This window comes from Otolemur garnettii, unplaced genomic scaffold (genome assembly GCF_000181295.1).
Source record: "Otolemur garnettii isolate 467f Iridium unplaced genomic scaffold, OtoGar3 scaffold00083, whole genome shotgun sequence".
NCBI classification, from domain to species: Eukaryota; Metazoa; Chordata; class Mammalia; order Primates; family Galagidae; genus Otolemur; species Otolemur garnettii.
Genome location: NW_003852478.1, coordinates 3,484,167 through 3,503,826, shown reverse-complemented (window position 1 = coordinate 3,503,826; position 19,660 = coordinate 3,484,167). Strand labels below are relative to the sequence as shown.

The following is a 19,660-nucleotide window of genomic DNA, read 5'->3' as shown; positions in this document are numbered from 1 at the left end:
TCCTTTCTTATTGTGTGGGGCTCACTATCTGTTTGGTTGAACATGTATTATTTGCCTTTCAGCTGGGGATTAGCATGGATTGGAATGTTCCGTTTAGATGCCTTCATCCTCACCATTGTCACCATCATCATCATCATCCCCAAACACATGGTGTGTCATCTTTAGGAGCTGTCCTAGGAAGAATGTGAAATAAATTAAGATGGGTATAGTAAATACCCATAAGAATGTTTAGGCTTAACTAGATAACATGAAGTAGATAGACAAATAGAGAAGCAGAAAGGGATAAGCATCCAAATATTAGCATCCTTAAATAATGCATTGCAGAATAGTTCCAGTGGCAAGTGGAATTTCTGAGGGTGGGGATTACGCTTTTCTCTAGGCTAAAGAGAAAAGGTTCCTGGAGGTGGTGCCTCTGAAGTCCACTGACGGAAGACAAGGACCTCTGTTATTTTTGTAAAATTTTTCTGCCAGCTGCAAACCGTTGGGTGGTAAATATCCAATATTTTTAATGCCAAATGGCACAGAAAATCTATTTGTCTGGGAATATATTTCTATTGTTTTACATAAATTAGGCTTCTCCATAACTGATATATTTATGATTTCAATTTAACAGATGATATTCAGTTACAGATAAGAAAGACCTAATATATTTCATGCTTTTTCTGGTGATTCTCAATAGTAGTGGGCCATGTTTACCTGAGACATTTTGATGCCCTAATTTAAGTCGGTGTTCCCCTCTTCCCACTCCTAAATGAGAATCACTGCTTCAGTCAGTCACTCTTCTTGTTAGGCGTGTTTGTTGAGCACCTCAAGTGTGTCAGCTCAGATTCCAATCTCAACCCCCTCTATGCCAGTTTCCTTACATAATTTTAATCTGTACAGAAAACCCAATAGGTAGGTAACAAATAAAGCCCAATACATCTTCCAAACTTAATCCAGGTGGCTTTGAACCAGTGATTAGAAAAACCATATCTGTCTTTCACTCCAAAGATTGTGGTAAGTTCACCAAATCACTAGAATTCAAAGTCTCCATCAAAGATGATTTTGTTTGAGTTATTATAAGTTTTGTTAACCCCATGCCACCTAATATTCTGGGTTTTCCATTGGGGCATTTTGCATGGAAATGACAATAAAATATTTTTACTTTTTGCTCTTTTGCTTTGAAGGAATCACCACGGTCCTGACCATGACCACCCTCAGCATCAGTGCACGGCATTCCTTGCCCAAAGTGTCCTACGCCACCGCCATGGATTGGTTCATAGCTGTCTGCTTTGCTTTTGTATTTTCGGCTCTTATTGAGTTTGCTGCTGTCAACTATTTTACTAATATTCAAATGGAAAAAGCCAAAAAGAAGACATCAAAACCCCTTCAGGAGCCCCCCGCTGCTCCAGTGCTGAAGGAAAAGCCCGCTGAAGCACCTGTGCAGGTATCTGACTGCCTCTCCTTCAGGTTAAAATGTCAGCTTCTTGGGCAAATTTGCATTGTGGGGACAACCTGCAACCTCAATAGTCACAAGGGCAATTTTTAAGGTGTTTAAAAATCCAGAAAATATAAAAGGATATTCGTCGACTTAAACTATAAAATGATGATTAGTAGCTTAAAACTTAAACAACTCAAAGATGTAAGTTCTTTGAAAGTTTTTTGCAGAATTAGAAGTTTTTACAGAAAGGGGTCAAATCTCATGTATACTTTAGGAGGAACGTGTGGACATCTTTGATGGGGTTGGAAAGGCATTTTAGTAGATTTCACTGAACAAGGCAGAGAAACCTTTCTTTATATAGATGCATGGTAAAAGTACCCCACATTTGGGGGTGGTGCCTATGGCTCAAAAGGGTAGGGCCCCGGCCCCATATGCCAGAGGCGGTGGGTTCAAACTCAGCCTTGGCCAAACTGCAAAAAAAAAAAAAGTACCCCACATATCTCACCTCATGTGCACAAGGCAAGGGTATACTTCAAAAGAACCTTAAAGAGTGAATTTTAAATGTCTTATCACAAAAAATAAGTGAGGTGATGTCTGTGTTACTCAGTGTGATTTAAGCATCCACGTTGTATATCAGATCATCTCATGGTACCCCATAAATGTCTACTATTGCACACCAGCCTGGACACAAGTTGGATTTACTTCCTAGTGGCCTGGTAGTATGGGGAGACCAGAAAATTATTAGTGAAATTTATTAGTGAGAGTTGTAGAGAATTACTATAGATAAATAATAGACACAGACAGAGAGTTTTAAGAGCATCAAGACTTGGGAGATGGCACACACTTCCTCGTGAAGCTTCCAGGATGCTTCCCTGAGTATCGGGCTAGCTCTGTATTTATTTCATAGATCAGTTTTACAGTCACAAATCTCATGAAAGCCAGGCAGATGATCTGTCAAGGTTCTTGCTACACTTGCGTTCCTTCTAACTAGACTGACTCGACTGACTAACTCTGCAGCTGGTTACATTAATACATGGATTTACTTATTACTTGTTACTGTTTCAAAATAGTATGGTCTTAATGTGAACGAAGTTTTGATAAGGAAGGCCATCAGTGGCCGACTCAAGGACCAAATCCTAGCTGACCCACAGTCACACAGATGTGATGTTTTAATATCCTGACTGCCCTGTGTCCAAACAGATGACTTCTCCGGCCCAATCAAGGTGACAGTAGAAAGGAGATCTTCATTCTCCTTATCCGATTTGGAACAAGTCTTACTGAGTTGGACACAGTTTAAAAAATTTACATTATTAACTCCCCAAAACCAATCCCTCAGAGCACACAGCCTTGCCCTGGAAACAGCTTCAAGGCCTCCAGCCAGCTGCTGTGTCACAGCTGCGGGGGGTGGGGGGACATGTAACACACCAGGCTTCAGCAATAGTGAAGTGACAGGATCTCACACTTCGTGCTCAGAGCCAGGAAAATGGATCCAAATCAATTCCTCATAACTGTCTCCCTTTGTCTGGACTCTGATCCCAATAATATTTCTAATCTACTAACAATTAAATATTAGTTTCAAATTTATAAAGTCATTATTACTAGTAATGCAAACACATCAAGATATGACTCCTCCCTTAAGTATGCCCACACGTACTCTTCAGTGTACAGGTATGATTTTAATTAAAATTAATTTAATTTTATAAAGTACCCCATGGGGACTGTCTGTGGCAGTGGTTCTCAACCTGTGGGTTATGACCCCTTTGGGGATCGAATGACCCTTTCACAGGGGTCACCTAAATACATCCTGCATATCAGATATTTATATTACGATTCATAACTGTAGCAAAATTACAGTTATGAAGTAGCAACAAAAATAATTTTATGGTTGGGGGTCACCACAACATGAGGAACTGGATTAAAAGGTCACGGCATTAGGAAGGTTGAGAACCACTGGTCTGTGGCCTGTGGTCTTTCATGAAAGAAGAAAATAAAACCAATAAACCAGAAGACCCATAGTTGTAGGTGATGCGCATTCTAGATGGAGAATTCTTACTTTAAACGGACAGATCTAAGAGGATGTGGAAAGCCTAATGAGAACTATTATACATTTGTCACATCCATTGGTGAGTCTGTGATTTAAAAAATAAAAAGCGTCATTTTTTCTCGTGGAGTCCAATTGTAGAAATTAAGATCTTTCTGAAAACTGAAAAGCATTTTCTTTTCCCTTCTCTTGGTCATCTTCTCTTCATCTTCAGACTCTCCTCTGCTTCTTTCTTATATCAGAGGACAAATGTCTGGGTGTTGTCATTTACACAGACTACTGTAGTTGCTACAAGTGGTGTCCTAAAACTCCTTTTGTGGGTGCGTACCCAAATCAAAGTGCACAGAAATCATCAGCTTTATTCTCTAAAGATGGCAGGTCAGTCTCTTATTCCTTCGCTCACCTCATCCAACAAATATATATTTCATGCCAACTCATGTACCAAACCTTCTTAAGGATCTAGAAATCAATAGGGTACCCTAGACCCCAACTAATATCCTGATATATGGAGCTTACATATATTTGTGTGGGGCTAGGGAGGCAAACAATTTTTAAAAACAGACATAACATGGGGGGCACCTGTGGCTGAAAGGAGTAGGGCTCTGGCCCCATATGCCAGATGTGGCAGGTTCAACAGCCCTGGGCCAAAAACTGCAAAAAAAAAAAAAAAAAAAAAAAAAAAAAACCAGACATAATAAGACAGATGATGACAGGTGACGTGTTAGATGGTGATGGTACGATGATACTGCTAAAGCACTAAAGAAGGCAGGAAGTGCTTGCGTGGGGTGCAAAGGAGGAGATTCAGTTCTCAGAGAAAGGAAGTCGGTTGAATAAATCAGGTTAGGTGTCCATCTGGCAGGGATTAAGTAGTCAGGTTTTGTGATTTGTAGCTCTGCTCCTAGGGCTCTATTGGTCTTTAAGAATGGCATGTGAACAGGCAGGCAAATAGATGTCTTTATAGCAGGTGTATTTAGAAGATAGCTTATATCTTCCTCCAAATGAATCAGTTTAACCAATACAACTATCAGAATGTATTTTTTATTCTGTTTTCAGAATAGAAGTACAGACTGGGTAAACTCTGCCTTCTGCTGTTGTTTTGCTTTGCTTTATGTTCAAACCTTGATAGAAGAATGCTATTTATGGCTCCCATTGAAAAAAAGAGTCATGAATTTATTTATTGTACTAATTCTGTTTTCTAATTATTGATTTATGGTTTTAATTGAATTTAATCTTTCTGCAGGTAAATCTTGTTACTCCTTTTCTAACTTATTGAGTTTTCTTTTTATTAATTTATTTTTACTGTTTCTCATTTAACAATAAACTTCTCTTAATTGCATTAAGATTTCCTTTGCAAACACTTTTGACCGTAATTCATAATTTTTAATATATGAGATCATCATCATAATTTGCTAAATATCCTATATTTATGCCACTAGTGTCCTAATATGCCACTACTGATTTTAATACCCCCTTGCTAGTGTTTGATAGATCCCCCAATAAGAAGTTTAGCAAAGAATTTTAGATTTAAACTTAACCATTCAACATTTGGATTTAACAGACATCTACAGAACATTTCATCCTAACAAAACTGAATACACATTTTTCTCATCAGTCCACAGAATATACTCCAAAATCGATCACATCTTTGGTCCCAAGTCTAATATGTCCCTACTTTTCTCTATGAGCTAAGAATTATTTCTAGATAATATTAAAATTTTCAAGTGGGATGTTTTTGTTTATTTAATTCCATTGTTAATTTTTGGTTATATGGTATGTTTTCAGAAATATTATCTGTACATATTTGAATGTTATCGATATTTTTCTTATACCCCGAGTTATGCTGAAAGCTTATGAATGCTTGAAGGTAACTGGAAGAGAGTTAATTTTTGGTTATTAAAATAATTTTACTTATAATATTATTTCACTTTTTAAAAATAAACCACCTCTTCTTGAATTTTTTAAATAGGAAGAAATATATAAAATATCCTCCCACTAATGTTATAAGATGATGTGTATATTTTTGCCTTTTAATTATTTTTATTTTATACATGCTGATGTTATTATATTCAATATTTAAAGATTCATTATGGCTATATTGCCATATCAGGCTCAGTGTTTTATCATGAAATAATTTTTTAATTTTTCTGTCTTTTAATATTTTTTCCCTTCAATTTATTTATTCTGATTTTAATGTTTTTATCTTATTTCTGAATATTAACCTTTCTACTACATTTTTATCATTAAATTTTCCTTACTCATCTTACTCTTTCATTCCTCCTGTACTTTGAACATTTACTTATTTATCTGGGCCAGGGCTGGGTTTGAACCCACCACCTCCGGCATATGGGGCCGGTGCCCTACTCCTTTGAGCCATAGGTGCCACTTTTTCCTCCTGTACTTTGAAAGTTATGTATTACATTTTAAAATACATCATCAGTGGTTAATTTTTAAAACAATGAATTTTTTCATCCTGTGGCTTTTTTAATTATGTGGAAATTATAAAACTATATACTGACTCTCCCATATAGCTATTAACTTTCCCCAACCCTAGGTTGCTCCAGGTTCAAAGATCCCAGATTTGGAAACATATAGTGTATATAGAAATGTATGTATAATTTTTTTGTATTCCTAATGAATAGATATAGTTCTTTTTAATTTTTAGGAGGTAGTAAGACTCATGGCACTGGTACTATAATGGAATTTTATAAATACTTGGAAGTATCAATCATAATAAAACTCTTCTTATTAATTTTTAAAGATGGGAAGAGAATTGATAGTCTTCATTTGCTCCCTGATCTATCTCTTGAGACTATAGCAATTGCCACTGCCTATAAATGCTTGGTTGAACTCATTCAGTTGGCTGAGTTCATTCTGCTTCAGTAACTCCATTTTGCAATATGGTCTGCATGCTGTGTGCAAATGGTATATCCAAGGTCAAGAAGATGAAATTTGTGAAGTGAATAGAGTCATACCATTTAGGCATTGGGAAGAACTTGAAATAAATTGATTCTAAATATGCATCAGATGGTTCATGTCCTCTACAGTGCGTGTCAATGTGTGTGTAATAAAGTATATCTCTATAGCAGTTTACTAAAAGAATATCTGTGTTCTGAAGACAGTGACCAATGTGTAGGCCCACCCATCCTCCTGATTTCAGAACATTGCCAGAGGGTAGCTGGCTTTGGAGTGTAACTTGTTATCAAATGACTTCAGTATTAGGTTTAACTTGAAAGATTGAGGGAAAATTAAAGAAGAGAGGAATAAAGAGTAGAACAAAAATTAAGAGGAAAGGAGTATTTTTTTTTTTTACAAAAAGACACAACAATTTTATTTTATTATAAACCAACAATTTATAATTGTATAAACTTATGGAGTACACAGTGATGTTATAATCTATGAATACAATGTGGAATAATAAAATCAACCTAGTGAATATATCCATCACCTCAAATACTTAACGTTTTTGTGGTAAGAACATTTGAAATTTACTCTGTTAGCAATTTTGAAATATCTATTACTCTAATATTAACTATACCACATTGTGCAACAGAACTCAAAAAAGAATAAAGCATGCTTTGTAAGATTTTGCATCTTTGACCATCAATGAGATAAAATATCATTTTCAAAATAGCATCCAAACATGAGTGTATTTACCTACATCCTCCAGGTCATAATAAAGCAAGCTGGTGAACAGAGTAATAATTCATGGTATTTCATGGTTAACAAACTGTTAACAGAGAAAGTTGGTTGAAGAAAGGCATAGGAACATTGTCTTATAAGAATTAGAACCAAGGGGCTCCATAATCATCTGACATCCGTTCAATATTGTATCTATGGTTAGAAATATACATGATAGGAACTCCAGGGATTTCCGGATTCTTCGTTTAAGGTCTTGGTCAACTGTGGCCACGATGTAACACTTGTGCTGAGTCACTCTCTGTACTAAGCAGTCATCTGCATAGGTTCCTTTGTGTGTGCATGGTAATCGTTCAAATCTTCGATCCTTGGCCATCCTGAGGGCCACTCAATACTTCTGCCCCAATTTCTCAATTTGAGCCATTACACAGTCAGTTATACAAGGAATGCACTTGGCATACAGACAGTCCATCATTGACTGCATTTGGCTTTAATGGAAAAGTTGATAAAGTTGGTATCAACCACGATGTGGTAAGGTGGGCCCAGTTGTGTATTATATCGGAAGAATAAGCATGAAGGGTGCTGGGAGATTTCTCTTTCCTTAATGTGCTGGGATCTTTCTTTTCTTTATTTTCAGGTTTCAATCTGGCCTTTTTAAGCCTTTGATCCCTGGGACTAAGCATTCGCTTCATGGTTGCATACTTCCTTGTTTTCTTTTGCTTCCCCATGCTCACACCATACTCTTAGGGAAGGAGTATGTTAAGGCAAAATTTTATAAGATATTACTGGAAGGAAATATTCTAAGAATCTCATAGGATTTGGGGATCTCCATAGAGATTCTAATCAGACATCAGAAATTTGCAGATTCAAGTATGCATTCCAAATTGTAATTTTACTTACCATTACTAATAGTGAACTATTCAGTTATTCAAATGATACTGCCTTTGCTGAAAATGTTTTTGAACCCTTCATTTGGAATTGTCTTCGGAATCTACACAATGTTTGGTAGTCTAGTAGTCCTCTGGGTGAGCTCACCAGTGGTTTGACTCATGTCACATGTGACCTGTGGACTGTTAATGGCCTGGCTTATGGTGATCATTTCTATTCTTTGGGAATTGGAAAGCTTATGGTTTATGGAATATTCATGAAGCAGGGAGAAAAGGCCAATTGGCAGAATTTAAGAACAGCTATAGGCAGCGCAGGTGAGTCTTTGGGCATCTCAGGGGGCCTTTGACTCTGTCCTTCCAATATTTGAGTTGAGCCTTATACTCGTGGTTCTATCATTTTATATTCTTACTACTTTCTCAGTGATGTATGATTTGGATTAATAGAATGATTTGAAAAATAAATAACTATAGAACAAAAAAGGTAAGCTTTCTTAAGAAAGAATAAGAAGCTTTTTGCAGTTTTTGGCCAGGCTGGGTTTGAACCCTTCACCTCTGGCATATGGGGCTGGTGCCCTACTCCTTTGAGCTACAGGTGCTGCACAAGAAAATATTTCTTGAAAGTCACTTAAAAATATAGTCTTTGGTTCTTTATCATCAACAAAGTATGTACTAATGTACATGTGCTGTGTTTGATAAAACACTCAGTGATATAATGAGATTGACTAACATTAACCGAGCTCTTATTTTGTGTAAGGTACTATGTGATGGGCTTTGTGTGTGAATGTCAAGCTCACAATAACTATTCCAGATGAAGAAACTCAGCCTTGTTGTTAAGTGGTATGGTCAAGATGACACAGTTAGAAAATGGTAAAGCCAATATTTGAATTAACTTAGTTATGTCTGAGTGTGGAGCTTTTTCTCTTACACTCCTTTTATAGCATTTAATTTATAATATCTCTATCAAGGATAGTCATTAGAGTGTGCATCTGTATGTAGATGGGTATATCCATATACATATGATACATATGTGATACAGATATATAGCTAGATAATGCTCAGCCTAATAGAGTCTTTCCATTTCTATGGATAATTAACAATAGTGTAATATTCTGAATGCTTTTTATGTGTCAATGATAAGAACTTTTACAGACGTTCCATCTATAATTTAATTCTGATGACTTATAAAATATGTCCTATTTTTATCCATGTTTTACTAATGAGGAAATTATTGGTGATCAAATAATCTCCCCAAAGTCACCTATAGAAAGTTGAAGTGCTGGGACAGTAGGCCCCATGCTTTAAGCCTTAAGGTTAAATGACAGATGAGATGGGTTGAGCGAGGGAAATGGAGAATGAGATGGATGATGGTGGCTTCAATCACTGGGATAGGGAAGAGAGTTGAAGCACATTTAATAAAGACGTGAATTAGTTCAACTTTAGGTAGGTGGAGATTTCTATAGTGGGACAATTTCTCTTGCCCATAATAACGACGGGTCTCTTTTTAAAAACTCCGAGTACTTACTTTCCCACTGCTGGTCTTTCATTTCCCATCGACCCCATTTCTTTTTCTCTTGGTTTGCATTTCGCCATAACTATTGTTCATGGACTTTCTGATTTAAAGTGTTTATATATTTTTGCAAGTCTATTTGCAAAATTAAAGAGCTATTTGTGCTGCTTAGAATCTTTATGAAAAAGGTGACGTGAAAAAGATACGTAAATAATTCAAGGTACATCTTGGATTTAATAATTCAAATACCTTTATAAGGTTTTGCTTTTTTATTACTCAGCCTTCAAAGTCAAACTCTAGTCTTATTTCCTATATGGGGCTTGTTCTGACAGAACCCCAGGATTGCAAGGACATGGTCTCCAGGATGCACATCTATAAGGGGGGGTGGAGGGAAATAATAGAACCTACTAGAAAGGCTTTTGGTGAACATTATATTATATTATGCAGGTAAAGTACCCAGTATGGTGCTTAGTACCCAGTGAATATTGCCTGTGATCATTACTGTCCTTTCTTTCTTTTTCTTTATTTTTTTTAGGTTTTTTTTTTTTTATTAAATCATAGCTGTGTACATTAATGCAATCATGGGGTACAGTGTGATGTTTTCACATACATTTTGAAATACTCTCATCAAACTGATTAACGTGGCCTTCCTGTCATTTTCTTAGTTATTGAGTTAAGACATTCATACTCTGCTTTTAGAAAGATGCCCTTGTACCCTTGTAGGATAAGCCATCCTTTATTTCTTTAAGCATCTTCAGTATTGAAAGTCTGCGTGACTTCATTTATCACTTTTGAACATCCCGTGGTATTTTGCTTTAACTGCGTCATATGTGATTGCTAGATTTACCTAGTTAGATGATGAGCTCATTAAGAAACCAGGTTATGACTTTATTTTCCAACACAGTAACTGGCACGGCACTTAACAATGGCAGCTGTCTATTGATCGATTGTGAGTCAACTGTCGGAATGAGAGTAGGAAAAGTGATATCTCTAAAAAACAAGGTACCAGTAATTTTCCCCCCAAAAATGTCTTTCATGGAACATTCTTTCTTACCAGAAATGAATGTGAGCATAGACAGATGTTGAGTGGGGTCACTGTGAGCGTTTCAGAGTCATTCTTAGTATTCTGAGATGCACTTGTCAGCAGTTGGACAGCAATAGAGAACTGAGAATTACTGGGAAAACAGTGACACAGAAAGCCTCAACCAACCTACACGTGCAGCTCTGAATTATGAGGAAAGAGAAGTTTGTGGTCCTTTGATAATTTTTGTCATATCATTGGCACAGGTATCAGTGACGTGAGTGATATCAGTGTTAAATGAAATGATGTCCCCCTGGTTGGTAATACACAAACTTCATTCCGTTCCTTAAATGGTATATGATCTAGGTCAGATTTAGATTTTCACTTCAGTCATTCTTAAAACTCCTCTTAGAAATGCCATTCTTTAAATAGTTTAAGCTAACGTGAAAACCCTTATTTTTCCATTTGTCCTTATTTCTTTCATTTTTTTTTTAACTTAGTTTAAAAGCTCTTTCCTCGGCAGTTTGAGAAAGGACGTGAAGCAATCCTGTCAGTTCATTTGACATTTAGCTGTTTTTGTGACAGAAGTTTAATTACATCCTTAAAATCTTATATAAATAAGTACCTCCCCAAATTCATACCTTTTTAAAGTACAGAATGTTCTTTAGTTAGTAATGCTCTTTAGGCTATGAGTGATTGTTTAATTGCAGAATTACTAAACTGTATGATTTAAGTGTCAAAAATACCAGGACTATGTTTCATCTCCAGCTATGCTTTTATCTGTTAGTTTTGTGATTTTGTCATGAGCAGAGAAATGACATGCAAACACGTAAGCGTACATGTCAGCTGGTCATTTAATAAGTGTCTAACGGACACCATTGCACCAGTCACCGTGCAAAGTGCTGATGTAGAAATCAAAGAAGAGAAAACCTAGGAACTTGGCCTGCTGAGGATGAGGAATACCCGCTGTTAATCATGTGGGAGACTATATTAGTGTATAGAATTAGAATGTCGGTTTTAGAATTTTTTTTTTTTTTTTTGTACAAAAGTCTTTTTTGGTGGGGGAGGGAGGCTGCAGAGCAGCACCAAGGAGGAGAGAAAAAGAGAAGACAAAGGAGAGAGAGAGAAGAAGAAGAAGGAGAAGGAGGAGGGTGAAGAGGAGAGAGAGGAGAAGAGAGAGGGAGAGAGTGGTTTTAGAATAATTTAAGTATGCTTATAGTATTGTGAACTTACTCTCAAATTTTTACTGCTACCATGGATCTGTCTGCTGAAATAAAGATCTCTAGACATGTATTTAATTACATACTGAGGAACTCTTGTATTTATGGAACATTTTTTTTCTTTTGCGAAAGAGTCTCACTCTGTCACCCCATGCAGAGTACTATGGCATCATAGCTCACAGCAACCTCAAACTCTTGGGCTCAAGCGATCTTCCTGCCTCAGCCTCTGGAGTAGCTGGGACTAGGGGAGACCGCCACAACACCTGGCTGATTTTCTATTTTTAGTAGGGACAGGGTCTAGCTCTTGTTCAGGCTGGTCTTGAACTCCTGAGTTCAGGCCATCAACCTGCCTCGGCCTCCCAGAGTGCCGGGATCACAGGCATGAGCCACCACGCCTGGCCTGTTTATGGAACATTAAGTAGAGGACACTGTGCTCATTCCTTTCATAGATATGAAGATAATGGGGGGGATAGATGTTGAACAATTAATTTCAAATAAATAATGACAAATATGCAAAATTCTGTAAAGGAGAGGTAGGGGAGAGATAGAAGATACATAACTATATCAGAGAGAGTTAAGTTCAGATTTCAGATTAGTCTTTGAAATGCAGAAAGCAAGAAGTTAAGGATTATCATTCAAAAGGATTATCATCAGTTTTAGTAGTTTATTAGAACAATATTGTGCATATTTTGGAAATAATTGGTAACAATGGCACTCAGAAAGAAAAACACCAACATTTGCATCATAAATGAAGATTTAGGCTATTCCCTTTTCCAGAAGAGGAAATGCCATAAATTTATTTCTGCATTACAAAAACTAACCAGTGCTTAAGGAAGGAGTAATTTGCCAACCTGGTATAATACACTGGGGTTTGCACTGATGTGTGTATATGTATGGTACAGATATGGATAATAAGTTTTTCATCGATTTTCATGTATTCCATGTTTACAAATATGGGAAATAAAGAGTCTGTGAAGTGTATTTAGTATAAAATTTGCGAGGTAGCACGTCACGTCAGATCTTTATCGTCATCTCCTTTATTGAGTACCTACTATGTGCTATGTATTATGCTGGTTGCTTTACAAGTTTTTTTCCCCAATTTTCATAACAAACCCCTGGATGTGTCATTGCATTGCTATATGTATCATTTCGTGACCGAGAAAAGTGAGCTTTGGTGAAGAATTTTGGTGAGCTGTCTAGATCATCTGCGCGTAGTGATCAGTAGACTTGGATCTGAGGCCTGTGTGTTTGGCATCAGAAAGCGGGGTGCTTCGAGGTGTGTGGGGTTGCCTCTCGCTTAAAAATTATTACAAGCAAAGATTAGGGGATTTTGCCCCTATTCTCAGTTCCCCAGGGTAGCTTTGATCAGACAACTCAGTACTTGGGTTTCCACTTCTCCATCTGTTAAATGATAAAGCGAGGCAAGATCGTATCTAAATTTCCTTCTAATTAAAAAATCTGTGTGCCTACAAACTCATCTGCTTTCTATAACTAATGCCAGCTTTCTCTGCCTTCTTTAGCAGGTGCTTACTTTGGTACAGATACATCAAAGCCTAATTAGAGGGAGGATGGTTATTTCTGAGGTCACCGAGTCAGATCAAATTAAATATTCACCTTATTTTATACATCTACATCTACCCAGCAAAAGTCCATATGCTCCAACAGCAGTAAAAGTAGCCACTGGTATTGTGCTAACCACGTTCCAGGGAATATTTTAAGCATTTTATGTATGTTTATTAACTCCTGTAATCTTTACAGTGTTTCTCTTTACAAATGGGGAAATGGAGGCCCAGAAAAGTCTAAGTGATTTTCCCAAAGTCACATAGCATTTAAGTAATAGAGGCCACATGTAAGCTCAGGTGGTCTGCATCCAACGTATATACTCCCCGTCACTACAGTTATAACCCACTAACGTCAGTGCTTACCTGTTACTGCCTCGTGCCATGCATCTAGTCCCCAACTTACCCCTGAAGCTTTTCTTAATGTTTCCATTAATAAAAGGGTAAGTCATACTTTGAAACTCCATCACATTTATGAGCAAGCCATATCCCTTGGTCAGTAGTTTGGTTTACATTGAAAGCAATGTCACAGAAAATTAATCATATGCTTTCAATCTCCTGCTTTGTGTAAAATTCATGAGGATTTCATCAAGGCTAAAAGTCACCAATTAATTTAGGACAATCATTTTATCAAACTATAGATTAATCTATAATTTTCCAAAATTTTGGTGATGTTTTATACATTAAAAAAACTTTTTAAAGCATTATTATTATTTCGGGGTTTGAAATAAACTATCATGCATGCATTAACATACTCAATTAGCAATGTCTAGTTACAACATGTTTTTAAAACAATCCTATTGGGCGGCGCCTGTGGCTCAGTGAATAGGGCGCCGGCCCCATATACCAAGGGTGGCAGGTTCAAACCCAGCCCCAGCCGTACTGCAACAAAAAAAAGTAGCCAGGCGTTGTGGCGGGCACCTGTGGTCCCAGTTACTTGGAAGGCTGAGGCAAGAGAATCGCCTAAGCCCGGGAGTTGTAAGTTTCTGTGAGCTGTGTGATGCCACAGCACTCTACCAAGGGCAATAAAGTGAGATTCTGTCTTTAAAAAAAAAATCCTATTTTAAATGTCATGGGGAAAACCTTAAAAATGTTCAAGAGGTAGATTTATACTACATCAGGTGACAAAGTAGAGTGATGAAAGTGACCACGAGGAGCGAATATCCTGCAGGGAGCAAGGGATACTGATTGTGAAGAAGCATCTGGAGCTTTGGGCGGGGAGAATTCAGGCTGGTGGTGAATGTTGCTGATGATCAGCAGGTGAGGGAGAGTAGGGAGGGAGTAAGCCATCTTCATTACTGCAAATATTATGAGGTTGTAATATTTATGGACTAAAGGATCATTCTAGGATCACTACGTAATTCACAGACTATTACTGTGTTACTGGAATTTTTATCTCTTCTTCGTTGAATCCATTATTCTCCAGCTCATCTGGCACATGTTTGCTAAGCACGTCGCAGATGTGCCGGCAATGCCTATCGATCGGTGTTGTTCCTCAAACAACTTGGATACAAACATGGTTTTCAGGGCTAGCAATATATTAAAGAACCACGCATTTCCATTGATGAAATTTTATTGTTAAAGATTTTCCTAACGGTGTTTCAAATTTTAGTTCATTTGATAATCTTTTGTTTTCCATCTCTGTCAGCGACGTGCGCGAGCCAATATTTTCTTTTTAGAATGGAAAAGAAAAATCCAACTTCAAAAATACACAATTGCTTTAAACAACTTTCCTCAACATTGGGTTATATTTTCCAGCAAGTTATCATTCCTAAGCTACTGAGTAAGATTATTCTTTCCTTCTGGTTTTGAATAAACTGCCAATTTTCCTTTGGCTATTTTGAGGAGCTAATTTTCCTACAGCATAATATACATTGCTAAATCTCCAGCTTTTTTGCTCAGCCTCAGATGATTTAGAAGTTTCAAGAAACGTCAGTGTGGGGTATGGATTTCTTTCATTTCATTATTTCATTTCCCTTAAATGAATTAGAGGATATTGTGTATGAAAAATATTTTTAGTAAAAGAAAGTGATACGTACTGGTCAGTTTTCCCACAGTTTGAGTAAGAGGGCACTTCCCTCTCCCATTGCGTGGCCTGAGATGTGTTGCTTACTATTTTGAGGTATCTCTGATTCCACAGGTCTTTTAATTTTCCTTGATTCTTTGCTTGAATAATACATCATAAATTTTTCTAAACCATCTTTTGCTGCCCTTATGAGTGATCTCAAATTTTGACCTTCCTCCTCCTTCCTCTATGAGACGCTGTTCTTTCTCCCTCAGTTATAGCTCTTGAACTTTGATTTTTTAACTCTGAGATCATCTTCTAGAGGATCAGCATGGGAATTTTATTCTCTGTAGTCTTGTGATTCCAAGCAATGTAGTCACTCTCTCTCTCTCTCTCTGTCAGGCGGATTGGTTATAACAAACCGTTTTACCTTTAGTTACTTTTTGCTTGGCTAATCATAAACAGTTTTAGGCTCCATACAGAAAAGGTAGTTCTTAGGGAATTCATGGAAAGGGTAGGGCTGTGGATACTGCCTGTTCTTCCCTCCCTAAAAAGTTTTCCTAAGTCCAATCAGTTAAACATAGATAATCAAGATCTTCCCATACAAGCTGGGCCTGGGGGTTCACACCTGTAATCCCAGAACTCTGGGTGGCCAAGGCAGTGGATTGCCTGATCTCACAGGTTCAAGACCAGCCTGAGCAAGAACGAGACCCTGTCTCTAAAAAATAGGCAGGCATTGTGGTGGGTGCCTATAGCCCCAGCTACTTGGGAGGCTGAGACAAGAGGATGGCTTGAGCCCAAGAGATTAAGGTTGCTGTGAGCTATGATGCCATGGCACTATACTGAGGGCAACCAAGTGAAACTCTTTTTCAAACAAATATATATACATATATGTATATAATTATATATATACATACATATATGTATATAATTATATATATATACATATATACATAATTATATATAATTATATATACCATAAATTATTGAGTAAAGGACAGAGATGTACAGGAGGAAGGATCCCTCCATTTAGCACATCTGCACATTGTCTTTGCTCAGGTCTGTGGCATTTTGGCACTTTAGATTTCTAAGGAGAATTTGGCAGAAGTTGGCAAGGACTCTGTGCATCTGAAGGGCAGAGATCAACTCTGTATATACAAAATGGGTATATTACTATCTCCAGCTTAAGAAACTATGAGGATGTGTGAATAACTAGGATTTGTCTGTCAGATAGATTTTTTGAAAAGCATTTTGAAAAGTATGAACTTTAAAAGCAACTTTTAGGGCAGGGGCTGGCACCTGGTAATTGTCACCTAGGTCGATGCATGAAAGAATGAATGAGTGCAGTGCGGTCCCTGCGGAGTATTAGTAACAATAACAGACAACTAGCACTAACAGCAAGAGAAAACACCCATAAACCTGTCCCAGTATTGTCATTTTGCCTTTTGAGGCCTACAGAGAGCTTTTGGATAAGTGAAAGAAATCTGTATAACTCTTCTCTTAATCCCAAACCACGTGGGTTTTTTTGAACTCTCACGTGCAAAGCAAATGCTCTCTCTGCTCTTCTACTGGCTTTGCCTTTGACCCTTAGTTGTACTGTGTGGGTTGTCTCTGTCTCCCAGCGCAGATAGGTACGAGGTAGAAGGTAGGCGTTACGCCCCTCTCTGCTGGTCTGGTTGTACCTGGGACACCAGTCCATGCTCAGGTTCTATATGAAGGAAGGATCTGGTGGTGCTCTTCTGACTGGATACTCAGATGCTCTCCTGAGAGCTTGTTTGGACAGAGGAATTCTGATAAGGGCATCTTGCTTGGAAAGTAAGAAAAGGAGGCCGCCGTGGGATTTGAAAAGTCCTTCCCTGGAGTGTAAGCAAGAGCTGGAAACCAGACGGTACCTTGACAGTGATTTCCTTAGAGCAAGTTGTTAGCTAAGACAACGGAGAGAGCAGTGCCTCGGTTGGGCACTGGACATCCACATGCTGCCCCTTCCGTGAAGAAACGAGCCTGAGATTCATTTTGAGAAAAGCCAGGTTTTGTTAGGTTGAGCTATTAGAAACACCGTTTTTGCCAGCCCCAAAATGGATTTTAAAAAAAGATGGGAAATGGTCTTTTGAAATAAAGATGAGGCCCAGATCTGACATAAAATTGCCTTTATCAGCTGCCTCTTTTTGACAGCAAAAGAGGTAATTAGTAAGAAATTGTCCCGCTGATGATAGTGATTAGCATTTTTAAATTTGTTAGTTTATTTGTTTTGAAGACAAAGATTTAGATTTGAGCCCAGAGTCCCCAAACCTTGGAGCTATATTCTGTGTGCCTGGGCCTAATGGGGGCACATCCTCTGTGGACATCATCTTAACGCCGTCAGCACTGTTTTGTTAGTGTTTTCGCTTTTTTTTTTTTTTTTGACTTGAAGCGGTTCAGGCTTGTACAGATTTTGAGTTTCAATAGGCACTTGCTCTTGTGCTTGAATGACTGTTGCTGCTTCTGCAAGCAAGAAACCCACTTTGCTGAAGCCTTAGCTGATGCTGAAAAATGTGAACATGTTTTCTGCCTAATGTTTGCCATGAGCTGATCTAAAATTGGCACCAGGGAGGCTACCTATTATCCACAGAACAAGAATACATTTCAGGCCTGAAACAGATATGGTCAGTGGGGGCCTGATCTGCTGACACAGTGTTAGTTTAGAATCCCTAAGCAATCATAAAAATAGGATGAGATTTTATGTGGTGAATCCTGCTTGTTTTCTGTTAATTAAAAAACCCAAATCCCTCCTTTAGTAGCTTGCAATATTTAATTTCTTTTTCTTTTATATTTATTGTTCCATAGTGTTTATGAATTGTATTCATCTTTCAAAATTCAATAAATCGGGGGTGGGGGGTGGAGGGAGGGTGATTGGTGGGATCGCGCCTATGGTTCACCCTATAAGGGTACATGTGAATCTCTCTAAATGTAGAATATAAATGTCTTAATACAATAACTAAGAAAAAGGCATGTAGGCTATGTTAACCAGTTGGATGAAAGTACTTCAAATTGTATACAGAAACAGTACACTGCACCCCATGATAGTATTAATGTACACTGCTATGATTTAATGAAAAATTTAATAAACTGGATTAATTTCAGTTTATTAATTTATATTATAAAAAAATTCAATAAATCATTCCTTTCTATACATTTGCAAAGGGTACTATCCCTGGTATCATAATCAAACTTATTTATCAAATTCAATTATAAGGAAGTATTTCAATGTATTGAGATAAAATACAGAAAGATTTTTTAAAAGTTTTTCTTTTCTTTTTATTAAATGATAGCTGTGTACATTAATGCAATTATGGGGTACAGTGTGGTGTTTTCATATACAATTTGAAATATTTTCATCAAACTGGTTAACATAGCCTTCATATCATTTTCTTAGTTGTGTTAAGATGTTTATATTCTACTTTTAGAAAGAGTCCACTTGTACCCTTGTAAGATAAACCATAGATATGATCTCTCGAATCACCCTCCTTCCACCCATCCATCCTCCCCTCCTCCTCTCCCCATCCCCATATTCTTAGGCTATAATTAGGTTATAGCTTTCCTATGAAAGCTATAAATTAGTTTCGTGATAGGGCTGTGTACATTGGATACTTTTTCTTCCATTCTTGAGATACTTTGCTAAGAAGAATATTTTCCAGCTCCATCCATGTAAACATGAAGGAGGTAAAGTCTCCATCTTTCTTTATGGCTGCATAGTATTCCATGGTGTACATATATCACAATTTATTGATCCATTCATGGATCCATGGGTACTTGGGCTTCTTCCATGACCTAGTAATTATGAATTGGGCTACAATAAACATTATGATACAAATATCTTTGTTGTAATGTGATTTTGGGTCTTCTGGACATGTAGACTTTCTATGTGAAATGATTTTTTTAATTGATGTTTAATGGATAGGCTGACTTTGTCATCAGTCATCTGAGATCATGACTATGGTCCTGTGTCCTGCCCACTTTAGCATTTGTGCTAGAGAAAAGTGCCCTGGCTTGACCAAGAGATAGTCACACTTAACACAGGAGAAAATTTGCTGAAGTGATCATTTGCTAAAGTGTTTCAATGTTTCCAAATAGAAACCTAGGTATATATATCTGTAATAGGCATACTGTAATGAGGAGAAAGATTAACATTATAATCAGTTGAGAATTTCAGAATCTCATGAAATAATTTGAAGTAACTTTTGTCCACAGTCAATTTCCTGGTTCCTTTCAAGTCATTCTGTAGCCATTACTTGTACCTAGCCACTCACAGTTATAGGAATCACAGCACAACATTCTGTAGCCATTATGTGTACTGAGCCACTCACAGTTATAGGAATCACAGCACA

General features: G+C 37.4%; 1 protein-coding gene across 3 annotated transcripts in view; it reads left to right on the top strand.

Annotated features, from left to right (window-relative positions):
- GABRA4 (gamma-aminobutyric acid type A receptor alpha4 subunit) overlaps nucleotides 1-19,660 on the top strand; it is a 68,855-nt gene that overhangs the window by 27,600 nt on the left and 21,595 nt on the right. For all 3 annotated transcript variants that reach the window (XM_012808087.1, XM_012808086.1, XM_003794586.2), the window contains one exon: nucleotides 1,167-1,426. In XM_012808087.1, coding sequence (XP_012663541.1) covers nucleotides 1,167-1,426 — 260 coding nt within the window. The remainder of the gene's footprint in view (nucleotides 1-1,166; nucleotides 1,427-19,660) is intronic.